Source organism: Bombus affinis, chromosome 10, assembly GCF_024516045.1.
Source record: "Bombus affinis isolate iyBomAffi1 chromosome 10, iyBomAffi1.2, whole genome shotgun sequence".
In the NCBI taxonomy this organism is placed as follows: Eukaryota; Metazoa; Arthropoda; class Insecta; order Hymenoptera; family Apidae; genus Bombus; species Bombus affinis.
In genome coordinates this window covers 1849024-1869465 of record NC_066353.1, presented here as the reverse complement: position 1 = coordinate 1869465, position 20442 = coordinate 1849024, and the positions used below count along the sequence as shown (strand labels likewise).

Here is a 20442-nt window from a genome sequence, read left to right as displayed (position 1 = left end):
ACTTATACACCAATAAAGTTTACCAGCAGCTGTCCAGGTTTCATTATTACTTACTGATCCCATATATACGAGGTAAAACAGAGGTGAAAGACCAACTGTTATCCGTAAAATACACGCTCGCCTCTTGAAACTGCATCGTGGAAATAGAATATTGCGATGGAATCAAAGAAGGAAAAGCATCATCACGGTAAACGATCGACTTTCGAAGCAACAGTTCGAGGTTTAATCTAGCAAAAGGGAAGGAAGAACGCGAGTTCCACCGAGAGACGATCAAAGGAGACATTACACCGTGCGCTAAAGCGCAACCAGAATAGAAGGGAACGACAAACCACGGCTGTGACATTTCCGGCTCGTTTCGTAGGTCGTAAAGAGAGGTAAAAGCGTAGGCATTATGTGGATCGAGCTTCGAAGGCGACCAAAAAGCCGGTGATAATGGCGTAGAGAGCAGTGGCGACTCAAAGCCGACTCGGCTCAAAAAAAAAAGAGGAAGAAAGGGAAGGAAAGAGGATAGGTTGCAAGTTGGCGAGCGACCCGATGTGCGAACCGGTGGTGTGCGGTGCACGGAGTTACTTTCGAGCATAAGCGCGCTCGTTCGGACTTCCTAGTAGCGCATACGAAGTATTGTTTGGAAAGCAGCTCATCGCCAAGAGCCTCTCGTTAAATCTCCAAGAACTTTGTTCGTCCAGCTCTCGCTCGAGATCAATACGACTCCTAGTTCAGCTACATATGTAGTTACATGACAAAAGTTCTGAACTTTTGACCCGACGGCGACCATTGTACGGCCGACAGACGTCTATTCCATCGCGTTTCCCTATTTTCTTCTATTCCGTGTTGCACATTTCACGCGTCCAGGACCGGCACAGCTGGACCACGGGGGTGGCATTATCGTTTTGCATGTGGCTCCTGCGTACGTATGTATAATGCATGGCTGTTTTGAAAAGGTAATGCAATTCATAACGGAACACTGTGATGCGTTCCGCTCGTGTTTTCCCGTCTCCAGAAACCACCGGCGAAAATAATAATGCTTATGGACCTTAATAATCATAAAAATGCTAATGTTAATGACGCTGGGGGATGTGGGCGGGAGTTGGCGGTGGCCGTGATATTAATGGAGGGATCGTCGTCGTGCATGGGAAACAATAATAAGAACAATGAAAACGGCCACGACAGCAATGAGCACGAGATAATACGAGGGAAATGCGAGGGTGAAACGAACAGTATTGTAGTTGTAACTGTCGCCCAAGCCAGACCCTGTGAAATTGTTTAACGAGATCACTCGGATTTTTCATCCTTTATATACCTTGAAAATAAAATGCTCGACTATTTGTTTATTTACAAGAGAATATTTTGTGGCAACTATCAAAAGTTTTGCAGCAGATCGATTATTTCCCTTCTAGTGTATCGCTACTCGATACACAGGCATATATTGTATGGAGTTGAATAAATAAAAATATCAGCGGTTTTGATTAAACAAGCCTCTATCGTAAGAACAACCAAACGACGATGATACCACGTATTTTGCCTATATTTTCTTCCGTAGCCAAATTAATTTTCGTCCTAGCGAACGATGGACAATTTTAATTAAAAAAAATATTTCTCGAAAGAGACTTGAATTGCCTTTTAAGCCACAGTCTTAGTTTGCAAAATCTATTTTCTTAAAGATCGTTTGTCAAAATTCGGAAATATATCGTGTATAGCGAGTGTTGCTTCATTTTCTCGTCACATACTTCGATACTACATACTAGTATATTCCTTTCTTTCATTCGACACAAATGAAAATCGTGAAAAAGCATCTCTCTATCTCCAAGATACTTCTCCCTTGATGTGGATCGTTGAAGTAGTAGAAAGCAAAAGGATGAGTCGTTCAAAGAAGAACAATTCCACGATGTCTACGATCGAGGGATCGAGTTTCCTTATGGCGAGTAAAAGAAAAGAGTAGGAGCGACACAAATGCGAACTCTTTCAATGAGATACGTAATTTTATCGATCTTCTCGTCGTTAGTTAGTTCTCTGCAAGCTACAACGCACGACGGTGCGCTGTATGATTCCGTGACTCCGAACGTTGGGACCAAATGGTAAAAAGTGCAGGGTAAAAGGATCCGTTCTTTTGCGAGAAAAGGAAAAAAAAGATAATTCTATTGATCCGCATACTCCGTCGAGCGGTCTGTTCCACCGACGGATAAATCTAGTATTTAGCCTCGCGTATCTACAGGTGGAGGCGCCTGCGCGTCATGCTCAGATATTCGTAGATGTCACTCACACCTGCGTGATTACAGATATGCAGCTGCCTGTACGTGTTCATTCCACGCGGCCAGGTACTCGCTGCCAGGATCGAGGAATTGTTCTATATCAATTCATCCTGGACCATGATATCTCATTTTATTTTCCACTACCCTACATTTCTCTATTTCACATGATTTTTCTGGTCATTACCACGTTTCTGACGTTCGTGCTTTCATTTACGCATTTTTTGATTACGTGATCTACTAATAGGATCGGCTGTATTGTGAACGAAAGCTGTCGGTTTATTTTTCTTTTACGACATTTATAACCACCGGTGCACGGTTACATTTAAACCGATGAGTTTTCGTTTCGTATTTGCTCGAGGTTTCCCTGTTGTGCTCGCAATGTTGTTGTTGAGTTAGCTGATGCATGATTGAAACACGATTACACGGTGGACTTGATAAAATCGTGACGATAGTTTCACGTGTAGGTACGAAACCACGGTGCATTGTACGCGAACTTTCCACTAAATTAAAGGACCGTAAATTCCTTAAAAAAAACCGGTGTATAGCTTGATTTAAGTAAAAATTTATTATGGGAGCTAGTTTGTGCGAAACTTCCGAAGTACTTGAGTCATAGACCTCTAAATCAGTTGCATTAAGGGAGCACGAGTTTAGTATCCTCGTGCTCCCACGCGAAAAAGTTTTAGATAGTTCGAGAGTAAACATTAATCTTGTGAACTACAAATTATTTTACTCACCCTGTGTGATTAGTTCCGACGAGACTACTTTGTAGTAACAATCTTCACGGCCACTTTCACAACCACCGCCGCGACAACACTACGCGAGTTTGTTTAGTCCAACCAAAGTTTCTTAGGCATCTTCGCATTAGTCTACTAATACGTTTCTCGATTTATGAAAAAGACGACTGTATATCTAAGAAATTCCGCAATTTTTTGACGGCAGTTTAGACAAAATTCGAATCGTTCAAATTGTATTTAAAAGTGACGGTTTCATCTTTTCATTTAGTTACTCACCACCAATCTAATTGATAATCTAGATGATCGCATTGATGTGTAGATCGATGTTCAACAAAACGAATACGCGATCGTGCAAGCGTATAAACAAATACACGAACGTGCGCGTGTGTGAATGTGTGCGCGTGCATTCGTCGATGTGATTATACAGGTGAAACCTACCGACCGCAGTGATAGCTTGGGGTGTACTGAACATGAGGAGAGGGTTGGAGAACGATGTAGAATCTAATCTAACCTTACCTAACAGAGTGGTAGTGGCGCAGCGTGCGCGCCTCAGTGCGCCTGCGTGGCCTCTGCTTCGCTTAAACTTTTCCGGCAATTTAAGCAATTAGGAAGGAAAGCGGAAACGGGATTAACTAATGCGTTCGATTCTTATTGTATAGCCATTACTTTTGTGCGAAAGTGCTCCAGCCGCCGAAAGAATCTCACGTGCAAGCTTTCTTACGGGATTTGTCGATGGGATAAAGTTAAACGATTCTACGGTCAATGAGTTTGAACTTTCTTGGTTTTACCAGAATAATTGTAAGTACAATTTATTAAAGTTTAAATGAAATAAAGTAAATCCTGTTACTTTACTCAATTTGCCAAGTTAAGAATAACGAAGAGAAAATTTGTCATATTTTAATTTAGGATGAACTATATATATATTTAATAGATGTTTGGAATGGACTAAAAGAAGCAAGTGCACTTAATAGATTGTGAACAATAATACAATTTAAAATCTGTAGTTTGAATATAAGATTGCAAACTTATCTAGAAATTATGTATTTTTATCTAACTATATGTTTTATTTTTGTATATTGATAAACTTTGCTACTATCGGTATTTCAGATTTGGTTCTTCTATTAGCAGTAGCATTACAGATGAGACACAAAATTGACCTGGCATCTTACGGGATTCTGTGTCGCATGTTCTGAAATACCGATTGATCAAAACAAATTGCGAGGGTGCTAACCGTCTGTGGCTAAAGCATTGACAAAGAACAGAATATACGTGACATCATTGACTAAGTCTCCGTGTAGATGAGCGGCGTTTTACCGCCCAATCCCTTTGCGATCTGTTATATCTGCTATTCTTGTTCTTAATAGGAAAACGAAGAAAGACATATGATAGCAACGATATCGAGCGGACAAGAATGATTTGCGGCAAATCGCCGCAGCGACAGCGGGTTGGAAGAAAAAGAAAATGCGTATGTATGTACCTTTCTTTTGTGAAACAGAAGAATTCTATTTCTTATTTTTTCTTTTTCTCATCTGCACCGAATCTAGAACAACGACTGGTGTCAGTGTGCATATTTGATTAAATATGAACAGAAAGGGTCTCTGCGCAACGTTCTTTATCTATTCCCATATCGCACCTACTTACACGGTAATGTATGACTCGCATACCCTATCTCTATATCTCTGTGCTAAGAACAGAATAAATGTGATATGCAATGCTTTTTTGTAGGTCTCATTCGTACCCTCTACCATTTTTGTGTTACATGCGTCGTTATCAATTCAATATAGTATAGTGATTTCAATTACCAGTAAAGTTTTCTATGAAATTACAAATACAATACGAATTAGGATATGGTGTAATTATAAATGAAGTATGGAATTTTACACTTTTACATACTTCAATCTAAGAAACTCGCAACACAATTTATGGATAACTTAAATAGATAAATTGCGCACAAACGAAAAGAGCAAAAAAATCATCAACAATTTGCTTGTGTGGATAAAGGTATCGATGAAGTACTTCAATCTTCATAAATATACTAAAACTAAGGCTTAAAACTAACGAAGCAACTTAAAAGTAAGATTTGAAAGTAAGACTTAAGACTAAGGTTAAAAATTATACTTAAAACAAAGAGTAAGTCCCCTGTTGCTTCACGCCATCCAACAATCAGGCTTAAAATTAACGTAATTTAGATCTTAGAACTAAAACCTATTTAAATGTAAAACTAAACTAAAAATAGATATTAGATAGATATCAATCTAATGTGCATTAGGACGTGGCTATACTGGCAGCTTTTCATATCAAAGACTGTAACATAGAACGAAATTTAAGAAATTAAATTATATAACACAGGTACCCCACGATATCCCTGCAATATATCCCTGCAATATCTCTCTACAACTGGTGCTAATAATTTATTAACGAATATCTATTGTATGATTAATTAAAGCTATAACGCATGCATTGCACGGTGTAGGTTTTTAAGCTGAGAGTGAAAACTAATACTTAAACCTAAAACTTAAAAGGACGCATACATTACGCAACAACTATCTCCCACGCTACGTTATAAGAACATTGTACAATAATTCGATGACAGCATTCGGTATCACAAGAGACCTCCAAGTTTCAACGAGGGGCTCTAGGATTGACCATCACACGATTTTTGTCTGGCCATTCGAAACTTACACAATCCACCGTCGAAGCTGCCGACTGATGATACTGCGGTAGATTAGTCAAGGATCGAGATAATGTAAAGAAAAGCAAACATTACAAATTTTCAAGGACCTATTAAATATGGCAAAATTTTGATTTTGCCTTCGTGTACACATAGAAGTATGACACACTCCAACTAAACAAGTGGTACTTCCGATAGGAGGAACCAAATAGGATTACGAAGCACTAGTCCTCGACTGAACAAGTGGGGTTCACTCCCGGTGGGATGAACTACTGAACAGGATTACGAAGGACATCAAATTACTGGTCTTAACCCTGTCCGAGTACCGAAGCACCAATCGGGTAGGATCTTCAATTGGACTCTGTAAGCACCATGGTCGTGATGAGAACTCCCGCGACTCGATGCAAACCGCGAATAGTCATTGAGCAGTCACCTAGATAAGGGGATCCTTGGAGCGACTTATGAATACAAGAGGTTGTCAAATGCACGCTGATTCGTGCGTATCCGAAATACGCACGAACGAGTACGCCACGTAATAATTCGAAGGAATTGGGCGATTGCGAACCGATAAATCGCAAGATCGACTTATGTGATAAACTCATGGGGCAAGACAGAAGAGATTTTTATGTTTTGTTCCAAATTAAATAAGTGTACCATTGTACGGAATGGACTCACGATGAACTTAACATATGTATCTATCTTATGATTAACTAAAGCTAAAACACACGCATCCTGTGATGTTCCCGAGATATCGCACGACTTCCCATGGCGTCCCCGAGAGGTATGTCAGTTTAGTCTAAATTATCAAAGGATTTCGTAAATAATTTTGGATGATCTACACCGGACTGTATTAAAATAGTTCTTATCTTAATATCGTTTTTCAAATAGTAATATATTTCTAATATTAAAATTAATATTATATTAGTTCTCTAATATTTATAATAATATTTTGAGGTACTAATATTTGGGAGACAATATCAATTATTATTAATTTAAGCACTTATGTTGTTTTATTTAATTAAAGTGGAACATTACATCTGCTATACTTAAATGTAATGATGTTACGAAAGAAAAAAAATTATGATGTGAATTCGTTTATTTTTCGTAGTAATGAAAATAGAAATAAAAAAATTGATATAACGTTCGTGCTATTAATAATAACGAAAATATAATTATAATAACTACGTATGTAAGCAGAATGTTAAAAAATTAGTGGCAATTCGATGATTTGGAATTTTGTAAGCATTTATATTATTCTATCAACTTCATTTAGTTACAACGTGTTAAATTTAAACATTTATTATATATTTCTTTTAATATTTGTATAAAATTGAAAATAAGTAAAATTACATAGTTTTTTCGAAGTCAATTTGCTTCTTTCCTATTGGTCGTATCAAATTAAATTTGTGTGCACATATATATAGAAAAATACATATGTTCGTATTTCGTACAAGCTCGTACCACTTTCCGCGTTTGGCATGCAGTATTAGTGCGTCGTTGTAAACAGTAGTTAAGATGTTTAACCTCATCTAACATGCGTCGTTAACCGCTTTGTAAGTACATTTATACACTTCCATCAGCTTTATTTAATTACTTACTATACGTTTATTTAATCATTTATCATTTTTGCTTTCTGATTGATCGAATCATCCTTGTATTACGAATTTCTGACAGAGGATGGCTATTATTATTTCATGTAGCTTTATCTTATTATCATTAATTTTGTTTAATATAGATTTGTGATTATGGTGATTATGATAATATGATTACGTGAATAACTAACATTTAGCTGTATTTTCTTAAATGAATGTAAGAACAATATATTTTACTAGATTTTATTTCTTTACTTGATTTCCTGCTTGCCTCTGCTTTCCTACTAATATAGTTTTATTTTTGTTTCAGAGACTGTTTGTGATCGTGCGCGATGCGGTCAGTGGAGTCAGTGTCTACACATTAGCTCTAATTAATTGTATCGTAAATACAATTAGGGTCAGAGTTAATTGTATCTACAATATATTGTATGAAAAATACAATTCATTCGCGAAATTACAGTCAGTGTTTGTTCGTCGATTATAATTCAAATGACCGTGTTAGTAATTCATAATAAGCTTTTTAAGTATTCGTTTTCTCAGAAACTCAAAACTTCTCTCAAAGGGATCCATCCTCTGCATAATTTAAAAATGGTAAGCTTTTAATTTATTTTACTGTTTGTGATCTGATGAAAAAAAATAATTTTGGAAGCTTTAAATCTTTATTTTTTTATTGTAACAAACCTTAATGTAATTTAAAAATCTCAATATTAAGCTGTAAAATAGGAACGTTTAGTATACTTTAGAAATCATTAGAATCTGCATTTTTAGTTAGATTCAAGCTTTTAGGTTAGAATTACAATTTTTATCGTTATTACAATTTTAATGTTTATTATCACTAAAATGAATTTAATAGAGTCTCGTTCTTTTTTACCAAAGACTTTTCACAACCTCCACATCTACGATAAGGTTCGATGCTTTGATGACGGTTTCTTCTGGGCCATAGCAACATTGATAACAACGTTCTCCACATCTAATCGTAAGTTGCATGCATTTTTGTTCCTCTGGTTAATCAATCATGTCTTAGGGTAAAAGATCTGAATCGAGACCGCCGTCTGGTTGCATTACGTAGATTCTTTCAACGAGCATAGTGGTCATGGGTATTTATTATACCCGTGAGTAGTAACATTTCCTCTTTGTGTTTTATCATTTCAGGATGGGATTCTGTTGTCCATATCGCGTTCTTTAGTAATACTAATTTTATGTCTGATGTCTGATACGATATTAATATAAGCTTAGTAGAATCGAAACATATTCAGTATTGATATTGAAAAACAAGCTTTTGTGAAATATTGAATATTGCCGAATATTCAACGCAAAACTCTCTTTTAAAATCATTGACCTAATTAAATAATTAAAGTAGTATACGTGCAGATATTTTCTTGTTATATCGATACTTTAAAATTGTCTTCAACATGTAATATGGTTTCGTTTATGATAAGATTGGAGATACATCAGTATTATTCTGAGCAACACATATGTTAATGTTGAGATTACTTACCTGAATAGTGGTTCACTATTTCATAAAGAGGTCCTGTCTATCCGTGATTGGATATCGTTTGACTTTGTTATAACTCTCTTATGGTAATATCTTAAACAATTTAAAGAATCGTTGATTTTTATGTTATACAAGGATATGTATAATTTATCTTATTTATAATGTACATATATTATTAGGCGTAGTTTGTTGCTAATTTATTATTAGAATTTAGTTTCAATTACATATGACTATTACAAATGCTGCCTAAAATTTTAATATTATCATAGACGAGTCTACAGTATATAGTATATGAGTATATAAAATTCTTCGTCAGTGGTATGATAGACGAGGTCAATAATTTTAGTCTACACTAAATCGGTAATGTCGGGAATGACATTAAAATGGTAAGATTGGTGGTTGGTACGGTAGAATATATTGTGATTGGTAAAGTACGTATATACATCTATGATCGACGATTAGTCAATGATGGCACTTAGTTTTAATTCCTGTCATTACCAGCGTTATCAGCTTATTACTCGTTCAGATGATACGGTTTTTGACCGATTCGGTAATTTTACAACATATGCTTATACTTTATTTGTTCGTCTATTCTGTTATTTGTCAGACACATTTTTTATTACGTTTTAGTATTACCGACCGTCATAGAAAAAGAATCAACAGAAGATATTGGGTACATCGTATTGTAAAAGATAGATTAACTAGAAAGCGACCAAATCGGTAATTTCACGATAAACACATTTATGAAACCTATGTATGTGCTACTAGCAAACAAACAGTTGAATCGATAAGTGAACGATTTGTCGTAGTTATGAATGAGCTATTATAGTAACAGCTATTACACGCTTCAATGAATCCATTGATTTATATGTTTTAAGAGTTGAACGTGCGGCGAAGATACAAAAATGTGTGGACACTGCTTTCGATTGTTAATGATTTGGAAAAATTACCGAATCGATCAAAAAACCATATCTTTTGAACCAGCTGTTGTTCTCTATTAAATTGGAAATGTTGGAAATAGCATCAAGCACTAAAATAAGAAGTATATCGGTTTATGAGTGCTCTCGCCTTTACTACTAAGATTTAAAAAACATCTAGTGTTAGCAGTTCTATAGCTTTGTGTAAGGATTATTGCATACATAATGTAATCAAATCTATGTAGCCGAGTCTTTCAATCCATTTTGCATTCTATTCGATATATCATTTAGTTTTTATTTACATTTCTATTTTCTTGTGCATTCTTAATGTTTACTTTTCGATGACTTGATTTTTATATTAGAGATCATAAAAGAAAGACTAATAGCTATTAATTCATTAATTATATTAAATCTATTAATTTGTTAACTGTCGGGTTGAAAAATAACAGGTGTATGTATTTTTTTATCTTCTTTATTATCATACGCTTTCGTTGTTATAATTATTAAGAACAAGATTACACAAGTACTCTACAAGTTAGTTTTGATAAGAAATAAAGACATAACACGGTCGCTGTCGTTCCATTTTCCACAAAAACTGGAAGACTCAGAGGCTTATTGAAATTACCATCGGTTAATCGGTAATACAACGTACGAAATGTACAAAGCAGGGGCCATTCATGAGGGCCCAGTTTCGTTTACCATCTTACGACTACGTGTTTGACGTTTTTAAGATGAATAATGTAATTCGAACGTTACACGGACAACTCGTTTACATCGCGACTTCGTTGTCATATCACGTTATGAGGTCGCGCTGCGAGTGTTTTAAGGCGATTTTAAGTACTATTAACGGTTTTGGCACTTAGATTTACCATTGCTCTAATGAATAAAATGGTACCGCTTATTTTCTCAATGGGGAAATAATGCACCTCCTTTTCGTTATACGTGTAATGTCACTAGAATTTCGTGATATTGTAGGCAGTTGACTTTTGTCTCTCGCGTCACGATTATTTCATTCGGTATAAACGTTTTATACATCTGCAAACTTCAATCTAAATTTACATTTTTCTCTTCTCTTATAAACGACGAACCCGATCGAAATATTCCTTCCAATTATTTCACTGCAGTTTTATCAGAGGTATATATATAAAGGGCATAATTTAGGTATTAAATTTATACGCATAGCTGTTATCCGTGAGAATTTCCTTTTGAAAAGTTTGATCCGTTCTAATTGAATTTCATTATAAATACGATAATTGTAACGACGATCTATAGCCGTAACTTTTTAATTATAGTTGTTAATTATAGCTCGTGTAGTCAATAACTATGTCCTAAATTCTACAAAAAGTTGACTGCACTACGCTTCCTCTCTACTTTGGCATATTGACCGAAATAAAATATCGTCTAACGCTTATAGACGCTCGTTCACTGTGACAACTAATTCGAGACGAACGAATGGTGCACGTTACGTTACCAGTTTTTTTTTTACACCTTCCACGAAGACTCGAGATTGATCGCTATCCTAAATCGACGCTACGAAATTGGCAGTATTTGGAATTTGCATAAAATATTATCATCTTTATTTTTTCTTCCGTTCGAGTAAGGCAAATTGTCAGGCTATCGTACGTGAAGTATTGCTTTAGCAAATCGCTTTAGCTCGGTAAAGCGATGCAAAACTGCTAACGTTACGACGCTGTGGTACCCGTTTATAGTTCATTTTGCGTAATATATTAAACTAAACCACGAATAAAAAAAGAAAAGAATATGAAAGGGCAATGGAGGCACGATGAAATTTGATGCGCGCAATGCATTGTTTTCTGAATAATTTTTAAGCTGAATGTAGGAGCAACAATGAAAAATAATTTTTGACAAAGGAATATTTACTTCTTTGTTTTCTTAATAAACATCTTTACGAAAGGTGTGATAATTCGAAAAATGCGATATCTTCAAATGAGAGTGGCCAATAAAGATGGATGAGGTGAAACGACAATGCAAGCAGCATTCAAATATCGCTATGTAACTTAAATATCACGCGGATAAAATTAATTCATGTTAAATCAACGCTTGATAATTAATAGAATTCGCCGGATTGGTTGAGTGTTGAGCTCTGAGCAACTAGAAATAAGCTAACGAATATTCTCTATGGAATGGCTGGCTTTTATTTTACACAATATAATCGAACGTTCAGCCGCGTAAGCATATAGATGATCAAATGGAAGCACAATGTTCAATGAGAATCGCATGGGATTCGTTTAACGTGAATATTACAATCAGTGATCAATATTACAATCAGATCGTGAAAACTGTCGGGGAAAGAGATAACGTGCGATCGTACGATACATATACTATATTTGATGAACATAACAAACGTTTATTTATTGGTAACTGTTACAATGCTCTCTCTATATGCTTAAGCAGTACAGCGTTCTTCCGTTTGCTATTTAACATTTCTACCACGACGCAAGCATACGAGATACCGAGAAGTTCATCGTGCTAAAGTTCAACCTTTCACTGTACGAAAAACGTGTGAAAAACCCACGCCCGGTTTCCTGATGATCGACGAAGAAGAAAACTTTAAACGAGACCAAAGTCAGTGTGAACGGTAACGTCGCAGTTGTTCGGCTTTTCTGCAGCTGCCATGTTAACTTCAACCAACGTGTCCACGCTGTTAATCGGGCAACCTTTGAGAATCTTTTGCGCTGCTAGGCTGGTGAATTGAACCTGCATGTCGCTTAGGCTTGGATACGAACAAAGATCACCTCGACTGACCGTTTTCTCCAAATTCGGTTCCGAACCTTGCGGCGCCTTTTGCTGCTTAGAACTTTCCAGATTCTCTATGTAGACGTTGTTAAAGGATCCGCCGAAGCCATCGAACGACTTGGTAGGTGATGGTGGATTCGACGCAATATTGCTTTTCGAATCCGGACGAAGAAGATTCCTGTAACTTAAGGCATCCTTCGATAACGATAAACTCAATTTCCTCGAATTGTTCATGGCATCATTGGTATTCTTCATGCTGGTTAACGCGGATGGAGGATGCTCGTTGACCAAAGAATTCTTGTCTATATTATTGGTCGATCCGTCTATTAAATGAGCTTGGCTGTTATTCAATCGATTCGTCAGTTTCAATTTGTTAGGCATTTCCTCGTCGGCTTTCGGCTTGTTCTCTTTATCGGACTCTGACAAGAGATGGCTCGGTTTCGACTCTTTGGAAGCGTAAAGGGAGGATGGACGTTCGAGCTTGCTCGACTTGTTCAATTTCTCTTCGTCGAGCTTCGACTTGATCAACTTCTCTTCGTCCAGCTTCGACTTGTTTAACTTCTCTTCGTCGAGCTTCGACTTGAATAGCTTCTCCTCGTCTATCTTGGTCTTATAGAGTTTCTCACCGATCAATTCCCGATCCTGTTTCTCCTTGCAGTCCATCGTTTCTTTGTCAGCCACTTTGGTCTTCACCGTGCCATTTTCAAACGTAATGACGGATCTCATGGGCGAGTTGTTCTGTTGCACGTAGATTTTTGTGCCGGGGGACCCGGAGATGGTTGTCGTACTGGTCGCATTTGAGGCTAGCGTCACGCTGTTCTGTATCGTACGTTGTTCCTGCGATGGACTGACCGGACTTAAATTCGTCGAAACCTGTAGAGTTATCGAATTTTGTGCCTCCTGAAGCGGGGTCAAGGATCCTTGTTGCACCACTTTGAGCGGCGAGGATTTTGCTGGTAACGTGGATGTTTTCAACGGTGACGATGAGAGTTTACCGCTCGAAATCGACTTTCCACTGGAGTGGGACGAGTGACCGGATGATGTCTTTTGTAGAACCTGCAAAGATAACGTGCTATTCGGCCTTCTGTTTAATCTGTGTTCGAGAATCTGTGTTTATGAATTTGAAATTTATAGTCATATGTTTATAATTTTGAACGCTTCAAACAATCACGTACATTATTATATGTATGTGTATCTACGTTTCTATAGGTAAAGCCATTTATGTTCGCGTCATTTTTTTTTTTTTTTTTTTACTATTTTAAACTTTCTAGAAATCTGAGAAAGTCCTAGAAGTCATCGCAGTCTACGAATCTAAGCTTTTAAGTCGAACGTTCAAAAACTTTCCCAGAGCAAATAAGAAGTCATCTCGAAAAAATTCGCAAGTGAAACTTCCTAAATGATCTAGGTTATCATATAAAAAATGATTTTAACTCGTACTAAACAGATTTTCAAATACACATAAAATAGAAATTTTGGAAATCCAGGAATTAAACAGTATCGATACATGGAGCCAAGGATAACGATACGTATAGACTCTGTAGCTGAAGCACGATCACTATGTATCTAAATCAAAGCTACCTATTACCTTATGCTGAGGCGATCCGTTTGATTTGGTACCACTACCAGTGGAATCGTGACTGGGACGTCTAGAATTAGATTGTCTCGTGCTGGATCTGCCCAGGGTGGCCGTTTTCGCGGGGCTAGCATTCGTAGTTCTAACTGATCCGGAACTTCCGCCGCTTCTACTAGGCGACGAGTTCGCCGAATTTTTACCATTTTGCGTTTGATTGCGACTCTGATACGGTTCTTGGTTGGTACTTGGCGGCAGAACAGAAGCTCTGGACGTACATCTGCTTAAACTAGAGCACTTTGATCTGGGCATTGTCGAACACGGTGATCGATGTCGTCTGGAACTTCTGGGCGTCGAGTTCGCCAATAAACTAGAGGAATCACCGCTGGCTTGGCGTCGATGTCGCCTGGGCAGCGTGGCGGATCGCACCGAGCTCGAATCATCCCATACTTGGAAACTGGCCTGTGACTGAGCTAGACCCTCCATCATCTGAAAATGTTACTCCGTTGTTAAGCTGGCCGGTTCGCTCCTCTCGAGTTCTCGCGCGATTTAATCTCGACGTTCGCGTTCAATTTCCGTCTGTCGAGAGCAAAAACATGGATGCTTTCTTTCTTTTATCTTCTTTTTTTCTTTTTTCGTTAGTAGAATGCATCGTCCCGATTTAAAACTCACCGAAGGGCTAGCGGCTCTCGTTTGCGTGGCTACGCTGTGTAGATGAACGACACGTGGATTAAACCACTCGGTAGGAGGATACTGAGCACTGAACGTGCCCATTAATGGTGCACCCTTTCTTCGCGTACTTCGTCGGAATAGCCTCGAGAGTAGACCTATTTTCTCTGAAAAAATACCGGAGAAACCTTGAGAAAAAAGAGAGGAACCGATGTTGCATTTCGTAATGAAAGATCGGGGATCGAGGAAGGGCTTGCCAGCTAAAGGTGACTAAGAAGCTTCGTTCTTTGGTCGATGCTCAGCTGTGGTTCGCGGGTTTAGGAACTTGGGGAACTGCAGATACTCTTCAATCGGGATTTTCGTTCTAATTCGTCTTAAGGTTTTCAGAGATAGATGCAAGAGCTGCAAAGCGTGGTTGGGTAGTTTATTTCATTGAAAGTAAAAATTATTCAGCATTCGAATAATAATATTTTTTAAGTAAAAGCTATAACGCTGAATATTTGTGCTAGTGCGATAAGCTTTCCGTACTTGTATCTTCCAACATATTTTTTTATATCTTGTTTCGTGCAATATAGCAAGGATGAAAATTCTCCGTGTATAAAATTTGAAACGAGATGCTTTCTTTTATAAAGAACGTGATCCAGATCGAAAGTAATAGCTTCAAGTGGAAAGGCAATACGTTCCGATTAGATGATCATCCATCACCAAAACAATCCCTTCCCCGATTCGACTCACTGGTTGGACTATGGGGTGCGCTGTCGGTGCTCGCATATTCCGCGCTCGACGAAGTATCGCTTCTTTCTGGCCTTCGCGGCAGAGACCGTGAACTTCCGCTTCTGGGTAAACGTCTAGCCGATCCCCAAAGTCGCAGAGAATGTCGCCTCTCGAGGCGACCCGGCATCGATCGACATCTTGCGAACAGAACCTTGTCGTTGGGGTTACCTGCAAACACCAACAGTTACATATTTTCCGTGTCTTCGTTTACGTATATTTATATGTAAATTCTATAGAATTCAAGCTATCCGCCAACCGACATTTTTACTTTTGCTTTGTTTTATCGGCAGCTATTTTACTGACTAGATTAGATAACGGGAGAAGAATGGTAATTTAGGACTTAGAAAATCGATTCTTAATTTCCCTGGTAAAATTTTTAGTAGATTTGTTACTAATTGTTATTGTATATAATTTAATTTGTTCCCAAAATAAACTCGATTTTCCAGAATCGATCGTCTTATTTACTTCAAAGATTTACGATATTACAAATATGTTCAACAATTGTATCGCTTAGAATTTTTTAAATTCTCAGTAACTGCAGTCACTGACCTTACCGCTTATTGTCGCCATTAGCTGAAGAACAGCTTATAATCTGTTTAGTATTTGATTCTCTTTGTACAGTTTCTTACAAATCACAGGCAATTGAAGTTATTATATCCCATGCAACTGTTCTGTACCAATCAAACATCAATTGAATTAACATTACAGTCATCAAATATCGATTACTTATTCCGGGTGAAAATTCATTGTAATTAATAAAAAAAAAAAAAAAAACAAAGAAATTTCCAAATTTCCAAATGTCGTCGAAGGCTTCCATTCCAAGCACTGTTTGAGCTCGAAGCCGCAAGTCTCGAATCGCGTTCTCAAAAAGTGGAACACCCTCGTCCCTGATTTTCATCGTGGTATACAGCCAGAGGCGGTGGCGACGACCGAGTGTGGGTTAGCAGCGTGAGAATCACTCGAGAAACGAGTCAGAGAAAAGTAGGAAGATTATATACGTGCCCCCCCTCCCCCACGTGATCTCGACAGCGTGTGTAACGGTAGACATTGTCGTGACCAATAGCTAATATATCGGCTGTGCTAAACGCTTTCCAGGGATCGTCGACTTGGCACGGACGCTATTCTCTTCTTGTTGTATGTACCGATGCTCGCGTGTACGTCCTCCATACACGTGCTGATGTATGTAAGAGGCGAAACATGCAAGGTGCTGAAGGTGTTTCCGTGTCAATGCGCCAGAAAATTCCAGTTTGCGCGGCTCCAAAACTTTGACCGACCACGACCACGACCAGCAACAACGACGATCACAACTACAACTGCGAGACTTCGACGTGGACGAAACGTAAGCGTGCTTTCAAGCTAGCAAATGCGATCGCATGCAAGGATTCATGGTGTCTGGCGGCGATCAATGGCGCGGGTAACAATGTAACATCGCTGCACGCGATATTTTAGCTATTACCGGATGGCAATGGAGAAACGCTGATAGTACAGGGCAATATATGGAAAGAGTATTATCGTACAATGCTGAAATCGCGTTGACCATAGCGAGAGAGCACGCACGATACTCGATAAAGAAGACTTTTCTTTATATAGTCCTCTGGTAATATGCGTTTCCATTTGAATTTCTAATTTTAAAGCATACCACTAGGTATAAATTCGCCACCGAGACGACAGCCACTCTAAATACCAAGATAAGGGTGGCGCAATTTAAATCGAATCGCGACAATTTTTCGATCCGATCCGGCGTAGGAATGCACCGTCTTCCGCTGCGGGACTGCGTGGCTGCCAAGGACGACAACAACATAAACGCACTGGACTCGTCCATCGAGTTTAGAGAAAAAGATCTGCCGGTGCAAGCCGAGCCAACGAACACTACTCCTGGACACTCGGAACGATCCCCGAACACGTGCCGAACGAGTTTGCCACGATCGACCAGTCTCTCCGCGATTAAGTTCCTTCACGACAAGAGAAACTTTGTTTCCTGGCTAATCTTTTACACGAAAACTCGCGATTTTGTTAGATATTTTCGCTCGTATATACGTACGTTTCATTAAAAGTCGATGCGTATGTGTAACGGTCCTCTAAATTTTGATTTCAATGTAGCAATTTATATGAAACGTTTCGCCAAATTTTAAACGAACGATGAACAGATGTCAGTCAGTCATTAAATACGTCTCTTCCCATTGTCAATAATTACGAATCAGGTTGAAGAAGAAAATTGCTAAATATCACGTATAATTATCGCAAAGAAGATACGCAAAGAAATATTAAGGTCTTTCTATCGACCACTGTGAATAATCGGAATATTTAAGTTTCTTTATACGAACTTAAAGAACTTGCAAGAAATAAGATGAAAGTTACCGAAGACATAGTATTTGGGGAAGGTTAAAGACATCCTCTACTCGACCCGGATGATGTTTTAATATACAAAATTATTTTAAATGAAGCTATAAATGGAGAAAAAACTTCAATCCAAGAGTTCTTCAATTCGAGAACTGATAATGAAAATCGAATAACGTAACTGTGTTAGTCCTTGGGAAAGCGCATCGAATCACGTGGATATTACTTTTCATTAAATACATATACGGTGTTTCGAAGACACTACGTGTAGTTTACGTAAATCTATTTCATTTGAAATTTCATATGCACCAACTATAATTTTCTTGCAATTAGTAATATTAGTAGTACCTTGTGTTCTTTAGCCTTTGTGTATTATAAAAGAAATTGAAAAACAAATTCCACACGATTTGCAATCTTTCTTGTCGATGAAGTTTCGCGATGAAATCTGATAGAAAAGTAAGAGAACTTTCTGTGAGCTCAGGGATTTCTTACCTCCGCAAATAACGTCTGCGAGATTCGTCTGCACAGCTTGATGCGTCACGTCGCCGTCCCTCAGGGTTAGCATCTCACCGTGTACGAGCGCCATAGCTTCGTCGTTGGACATGAGCATGCTACCCTGACCTCTCGATCCGCTCACCTCTCTGGAACATCTCCTAGAGTTGCTGGAATCGCGCCTCAGCCTCCTGGTCTCGGGCGTAACGACAAAGTAACCTTGTGACGTGTGATAAATTTTTCGTTCTTGCATGAGTTTCGCGAGGGCGTCGTAAACTAATTCGCGGCTCGGTCTCTGCATCGCCGGAAATGCGTTCCTAAGGGCGGACTTGAGCGTGTCGAGCGTGGCAGCTTGCCTCTGAGAAGTCAACTCCAAAATGGCCCAACAAAGAGCTTCCGGTAGAGGTGTGAATTGTCCTTGGGCCACTGGGGCAACCAGGCAATCGTCGATGTCGCCTGCACAGGAAGGAAAATGCCAATTATACGTCAGGTCGTTGCGCATGATGTGGAATGAATTTTATCCGTGATTCTGATTATTTTGAAATTGATTTAATCGTCGATTATTTCTCTTTTTTTTATTAAAAAATAATTACACTTTGTTACGGTATTTCGGCCAATAGTTAACTATGGATGCATAGTTTATTTTTGAAAAAGTTAATTCTCTGTCCTTGACGTTTAAATACTTTTGCATTCCCCAAGTTTAACAGTTGTCGCTTACTAAGGGAGATCAAGGTTGATTACAAGGCGAAACAAGCAGCGGATGTAGAGCTTCGTGGAAGTACGAACGATAAGATCAGACGTCAGGAGATGTGGCTATCGGATTTTTAAAGTTCTCGCGTTCATTAAAATTCTCCATGTATATTCGCTGGACAGAATGAAATTGTAACAGCTAGGTTGCCTGCTAAAAACTAGCAACATTCAGGTAACTGCCTTTCTAGTTTCAACCGAGACGGTTCGAGTTTCCATGCGCGTACCAGCTACAAACAAAGTGTTTCATTAAGAAACGTATGTAACTTTCTGCTCGTTCAACGTGATATTTAAACGTTTCTACGCTTTTAAGTTTCCCACAAATTCGCAAAAATCCACAGTCCCGATATTACGTATAGTACGCTTCGATTTCAAATATCTTTCGATTCTGTTCCCGATACTGTTCGGAGGTCGACGAAATTCAGCTGGCTCTTCGAGCCAGATTATTCCATATAATCCCAAGATAATTCTACCACTGAATTCACGTATTCATGGGACGAAGGTTTAACAAGGCGAAACATATCGAATTTCATTTCCAGTAGACAGGGGCGGCTGTATTAAGTTCGTGACAAGTACATCGCGGCAGATCTGCGGGTGCATTCGCATGCGAGCGACGTACGCCTATAAATCCACTTACGGAATATTCTCGTGAATTTGTCGTGCATAGCATGGTGCGATGAGCGCGTAGCTATGCTTTCGTGAAAGCGGAAAATTTAAACGACCGCGCGGATAGTTGGTAAATCGCAGTTTATCGGTATCGATTCGGTCATTCGTACAGTAACACGGGTAAACGTAGATTTGTCGGTTGTATTATTAATATACGTTTATTGAATGCTTAACAACGTAATATAACGTTCCGTGACTGGTCATGCGAATGTATCTCAACCTTTCGATACGCGGAGAAAAAGAGAAAGAGAACAATTTTCGTTAAATCGCAGTCATAACCGGGCGAGCAGATACCGATAATACCACGGTACACTTTCCCATTCGTGATAAACGTCTTTTCCATCTATTTATAATATCGTCGACGGCGCAACGTCTGTAATTTCTAAATTAGGTACGAAACAACAGAAACGTTGTATACATGCGTATCTTGGTTCGTAGTCTCGATTTTCGTGAAACGCCACACCGACCAGATGCATTCCCACGTGCAAGATCACAGAGAGTCAGAACTAAAACGGTCAATTTCTAGGAGCGGAGAAAACTAGTATGCCAGAACAAATCTGCTCCGGGCTAACAATACTTAATTAGCGTTTTAAACGTCAGTCAAACGGCGTACCATAAACGCGATACATAGGAAAGGTAATTAAGGCTAAATGGAAACTGAAAATTTTCGACGCCGTAAGGAGATTGAGAGAAAAAGAGAGAGACGTTCGTGGCGAAATTGAAGCCTTTGTTCTTCCGGTCACGTTTTAAGGTGACTTTCAAGCCCCTGAGG

General features: G+C 38.5%; 2 protein-coding genes and 1 long non-coding RNA gene across 5 annotated transcripts in view; 1 reads left to right on the top strand and 2 right to left on the bottom strand.

The window, feature by feature from the left end:
- Positions 1-3443, bottom strand: part of LOC126921358 (follistatin-related protein 5-like) — a 46769-nt gene extending 43326 nt beyond the window's left edge. Inside the window, exon 1 of one of the 2 annotated variants that reach the window (XM_050732873.1) lies at positions 3260-3443. In XM_050732873.1, coding sequence (XP_050588830.1) covers positions 3260-3292 — 33 coding nt within the window. In that variant the 5' untranslated portion in view covers positions 3293-3443. Of the gene's footprint in view, positions 1-2983 lie in introns of both variants that reach the window. The other variant, XM_050732874.1, reaches the window with a different exon arrangement.
- Positions 3444-3525: 82 nt separating this feature from the next.
- The window catches only part of LOC126921382 (uncharacterized), a 133935-nt gene continuing 117018 nt past the window's right edge, over positions 3526-20442 (top strand). The window contains exons 1-6 of the long non-coding RNA XR_007712306.1: positions 3526-3781; positions 4091-4452; positions 4528-4627; positions 4709-6435; positions 7557-7837; positions 8123-8222. This is a non-coding gene — a long non-coding RNA (uncharacterized LOC126921382). The remainder of the gene's footprint in view (positions 3782-4090; positions 4453-4527; positions 4628-4708; positions 6436-7556; positions 7838-8122; positions 8223-20442) is intronic.
- Positions 10115-20442, bottom strand: part of LOC126921357 (storkhead-box protein 2) — a 111859-nt gene continuing 101531 nt past the window's right edge. The window contains exons 4-8 of one of the 2 annotated variants that reach the window (XM_050732871.1): positions 18258-18713; positions 15390-15596; positions 14658-14842; positions 14001-14474; positions 10115-13471 (exon numbers count right to left, since the gene is read on the bottom strand). In XM_050732871.1, coding sequence (XP_050588828.1) covers positions 12230-13471; positions 14001-14474; positions 14658-14842; positions 15390-15596; positions 18258-18713 — 2564 coding nt within the window. In that variant the 3' untranslated portion in view covers positions 10115-12229. The remainder of the gene's footprint in view (positions 13472-14000; positions 14475-14657; positions 14843-15389; positions 15597-18257; positions 18714-20442) is intronic. The other variant, XM_050732872.1, reaches the window with a different exon arrangement.